Raw genomic sequence first — 4,982 nt, 5'->3', positions numbered from 1 at the left:
AATAAGATCTAAACTAGAGTATAATTCGGCCTAGTAGGAAAAACGACTATATAAACCTAATCTCTATAATAGCTTATTAGGCAGATTTTTAATATCCTTTCGTATAAGGCCTATAGGTGTCTATTTGAATTAAGGCTCGTTTGATGTCCCACGCACTCCCATATGCCTCTGAGTGACACTACCGTTGATACTGATCCGAGTAGTCTTGCCTGCGCCGTTACAATAACTAACTATATACTTATAATTATATTTTCATTTTAATTTAGCTAATTTAATCTAAACTATATTCTATTAATTTAACTATTTCTATATAAAATCTTATTTTTTACTAGTTAACTAATTATTAAAATATATCTTAGTTATATTATATTAATCTTCTATAGTTATTATATTATTAATTTAAATACTACTACTTCTACTACTACTGCTACTAATATTACTAGTAATACTGCTGCTGTTACTACTACTATTAATACTACTATTACTACTACTGCTTCTGCTGCTACTGCTGCTAATACTGCTGATGCTGCTGTTGCTATTATTGCTATTATTGCTACTATTCCCGCTGTTGCTTCTGCTGCTGTTGCTAATGCTACTGCTGCTGCTGTTGCTGCTGCTGATACTGCTGCTGCTACTGCTACTGCTGCTACTGCTGCTACTGCTGCTACTGCTGCTACTGCTGCTTCTGCCGCCTTTGCTGCCACTGCTGCCTCCGCTGCCCTCGCTGCTGCTGCTGCTGCTGCTACTACTGCTGATACTACTACTGCTGCTGCTTTTACTGCCTTTGCTGCTTTTGCTGCTACTCCTATAGTATTACTACTCTACTGCTTCTGCTAGTATAGCTTCTACTACTACTGCAACCCCATTACTTACTACGCTACCTAGTACTCGCTGACTATACTTCTGCCTAATGCACTGCCCAAATCTTCTATCGCTACTCTCTCTACTTTCTGCTACTAAAATACTATACCCTCTCTACCTAACTACCATATCTACTCTATCGCCCTCTAGCTGCTTTTTAGCTACTGCTGCCTCTCGTAGCCCGTATAGCACCCCCACTACTACATTATTCTAAATACACTTCTGCTGCTGCTGCGCCTGCTGCTGCTCGCTGCTCTCCTATTTGCATAGCTTCTGTATCATCTCACATTTCTAGCATATATCTACCTCCTTGCTATAGTAGATCCACCGCCGCACGCTATCTAGCTGCTACTGCACACTCTTACCTCTCTCTGCTAGCCGCTAGCACTCCTACACGCTATGCTTAGCTATCTGCTCTTCTTCTATCCGCTTCGCACTGTGCTCTCTACTAAACATCTTATATAGTATCCCCCAGTAGTATAGGCATATCTACTGCGCTAGCTCGTTCAGCTTCGCCCGTACTACCCTCTCTTGCACTGCCTATAGCTGCGTATCTACTTACTACGCTACCTACCCGCTTCTATTAGACGCAGCTATAGCTATAGCTATCTACTATATAGCTTACTATATACTACCTATTCTGTGCTAATTATAGTTGTCGCACCACGTAACTACTTAACCTACTATAGTCTCTTCTAGCTACTTATATAATACCTTAGTACTATCTATATATTAACTAATTAGTCTTCGTTAATAGCTACTTGTCTATATTAGCCTTTCTATCGCCTAGCTATTATCTATCTCTTTACTATCGTCCGTCTCCGTCTCCGTCTTATCTACCTCCGTCTCATCTACCTCATCTGTCTGCTACTACTACTGCTGCTCTTATCGCACTCGCTGTGCCCGCTGCTGCCCGCGCTGCCCGCGCTCTTCTTCTGCGACTGCTAGCACTGCTGCCCTGCCCTACCCTCGCGCTCTCCCACTCTCCTGCACAAAATCAACTATACTCTATAGCTATTCTATATGCAGCGTAAACTCTACCCCCGTAATATCAACTCCTACTCCTAGCGCTAACGTACACACAATTAAACCACTATACTACCGCTACTGCTCTAGTATCGTCGTACGAGAAGCTACGCCCGCGTAATAGCTGCTGCAGTCTAGCGCTGCTACCATCTCATTACAGAGCTGTCAACTGCGGCAGTACACAATCCCTTTAGCGCACCTGTCTTCTATAGCTGCTATAGCTATAGCCGCTATATAGCTCTGCCTATAAGCCTCTTCTACCTCTCTCATCAACCTACGCGCTTGCTGCACGCCCTGCTCAAGTAGCTAATCTCGCGAGCAATAGTAGACCGCGTACTACGTATTACATCGCTGCGTACTTCTTACTCGAACTATTATAGCGGTAGGTATTAGCAGCTTCTACTATAGCTGCCTTTCAAGTAACGGAGGCAGCGTAGCAGTTAGTAGTACTAGCTGGCACAATAGAAGCCACAAGTCCTTAAGCCGCGCGAGCTTTGGCCGCCATAGGTCAGCTGTAATAGCCACATAGCACTCGTCCACTACTACCCATCGCAGTATCTGCTGCTGAGCGAGCAAAGCTGCGTACGATAGAAAGCTGCCGTTAGAGCTACTAATATAGTCAGCACTTACTACCACTACGCTAGCTAATCGACTGCGGCGCTGTAGCTTGCCTGCCTCGCCTAGCTACTACTTAATAGCTTAGATCTTTGCTTATGCAAGCCGTACTAGCATGTCCTTAATTAACGCCTAAAATAGGACGACGAGAATCATTACGCTCAGCCTATCTACTTACTAGCTATAATTAAGAATAGCAGCAGTAAAAGGCAGAAGTATCTTACCTCCCCCTATAGGTAGAACGACGATAAGAGGACTTACGCCTTATATAACAGCGTCTAGCCCTTACTTCTAGTCTAGCGATTTATAGGTAACTAGCTAATTAGTAGAAATATATAGTACCTAGCGAACAGCCTATATAAGCTGCTCTTCTATTATACGCGTGTTAGCCTGGCACGCCTGCGTTAGCTTAGCTCTCTTCGCCGCTTGCTGCTGCGCAGTGTTAGGCTAGAGCTGCGGCTGTAGCTGCGGCTATAGCCGTGTTGAGCAGCTTAGGCAGCTCAGCGACTGTGTCCGCTTTCTTCTTTACTCTCCCGCTGCTACTTCTGCGCCCGCTGCTACTGCTAGTAAACTGCTTAGCTTAGAAGGTAGCCTAAGAAACGCGTGCTACGCTAAGCTTAGCGTATAAAATACGTTAATTAATCGTAGACTAAGCTCTTGAATAATATCTACTTATACTACGTACGCTACTATACTTATTACTATAGATCGCCTATTCTATAGCTCTAGTAGATCTTCTTTATCTTCGTCTTTATCTAAGCTAACGTCTCTATTACTACTAGCACTAGTAGCTTACCTGTCTAGCTACTTAGTATAGCCTATAGTAAAGCGCTCCTCTACTACCTCTTGCCTAATTTCTATAGCTAGCTGCTAGTACTTAGCTATTATAAGCCGCGATTCTAGCTACTCTACTATCTCTGCTATTATAATACGCGTAAGCTAATTAGTATCCTACGGCTTACTATAGCTTGCCTATAGATAGTTAATTACTAATGTAGTAGCTGCCTTACCTAGGCTGCTAAGGAGCATCGCACGGACGGGCCGTAGATAGAGTAGATACGCTGTAACTAGCTGCCCTACTACCTTAGGTAGAAACCGCGCTACTATTTTAGGCTTATCCTACTATACCTACGTCTTATAATAGCGAGTAACTACTACTATCTAGCTATCTATAACGTAGAGATTATAGTCTTATAGTATGCTATTACGCTAGCGTATAGAGAGCAGCTCTGGCCTATAAGCTAGCTAGCCGCCTATAATGTAAATAGTAAGGTAAAGAAGCTCTAGAAAATAATCTATCTATTTAAGATATCGTCGGACAGCTTAAGGCCTCTACTCTATAGTCTAATCTAGTAGATAGCTACTACTTATTAATAGTTGCTCTAGCTGCTCTGGCTGCTTTAGCTGCTCTGGCTGCTCTGGCTACTCTAGCTACAGTCCTACGCGCTGTTAATAGAGCTTCTGCGCCTTAGCTACTCTAGCTAATCAATCTAGCACCTACGTTTACTCTTACTATAGCTATAACCGCGATAGGTAGTATACGCTACGCTACTAGATAGATACGTCGTCTTGTATCTTAGCTAGCCTAGTCGTCGGCTAATACTTCTACTTGCTTATCTATAGCAGCTCTTCCTACAGTACTTATTCTACCTTAGTAACGACACCCTACGTAAGCTTATAGAACTACTATAGTACGATAGGCTAGCCTTTAATATAGAACGTCTATTAATCTATTAACTACTATATACTACTAGCGATGCTACTAGGCGTACGTAGAGTAATAAACTTAGCGTATACTAGTAATCTTAGTATAGTGCTTATTAGGCTATATAAGCCGTCTACTAGATAGTAAGTACGCTACTTAAGAAAGCTATCTATCTTAGCAGTACTTTGCTTAGCCCGCTTCTCTACTAGGAGAAAGAGCTCTATCGTTAACGCCCGTATATAGTAGACGAGAGAGCTAAGTATAGGTAAGAACTTAGTAGTAGTACGTAGATAGCTAGTCTCTAGATAAATACTAAGCGCAGCGAGGAAATAGACTATCGCGCTAGTAAAGGGCTGCTAATAGATTTCCTAATAGATAAGAGCGTAAGACAGGCGTAGTACGTACGTACGCTACTTAGCTATTATTACTGCGCTACTATTGTAGTAAGATAGGTACTTCTAGAGCCGCTCTGCTGCTAGCTTCTACTTACTATGCTATAGGAAGAGACGAGTAATGCTGGCTAGCTCGGGCACTGCTGGAGCTGCTGGTGCTGCTGGTGCTGCTAGTGCTGCTAGCGTCTAGTCAACAGCTACTACACGGAGGCAGTAGCAGAGTAGCTGTGCCTATACTTGAGCTGCCCGCAGCTGGCTGGCCTTGTTTTGCATACGGCTGAACGGCCGTACGTTAGGCTCTTGAAGTTTTACACTGCGTAGTTAGCGCAGCGTATCGCGAGGGAGCGTACTAAGTCCCTGTACAGCCTTCTCTACTAGCTCTT

At 43.3% G+C, this 4,982-nt stretch overlaps 1 protein-coding gene across 1 annotated transcript; it reads left to right on the top strand.

The window, feature by feature from the left end:
• Positions 1–143: 143 nt before the first annotated feature.
• COCVIDRAFT_32026 (hypothetical protein) lies at positions 144–837 on the top strand (the record flags this gene model as incomplete). The annotated part of the gene is made up of 2 exons (XM_014694668.1): positions 144–172; positions 444–837. The coding sequence occupies 2 exons, from the start codon at positions 144–146 to the stop codon at positions 835–837; spliced, it is 423 nt and encodes a 140-aa protein (XP_014550154.1).
• Positions 838–4,982: the final 4,145 nt, after the last annotated feature.

Source organism: Bipolaris victoriae, assembly GCF_000527765.1.
Source record: "Bipolaris victoriae FI3 unplaced genomic scaffold scaffold_255, whole genome shotgun sequence".
NCBI classification, from domain to species: domain Eukaryota; kingdom Fungi; phylum Ascomycota; class Dothideomycetes; order Pleosporales; family Pleosporaceae; genus Bipolaris; species Bipolaris victoriae.
The sequence above is the reverse complement of the archived record's forward strand: the minus strand, read 5'-3'. Positions and strand labels throughout refer to the sequence as shown.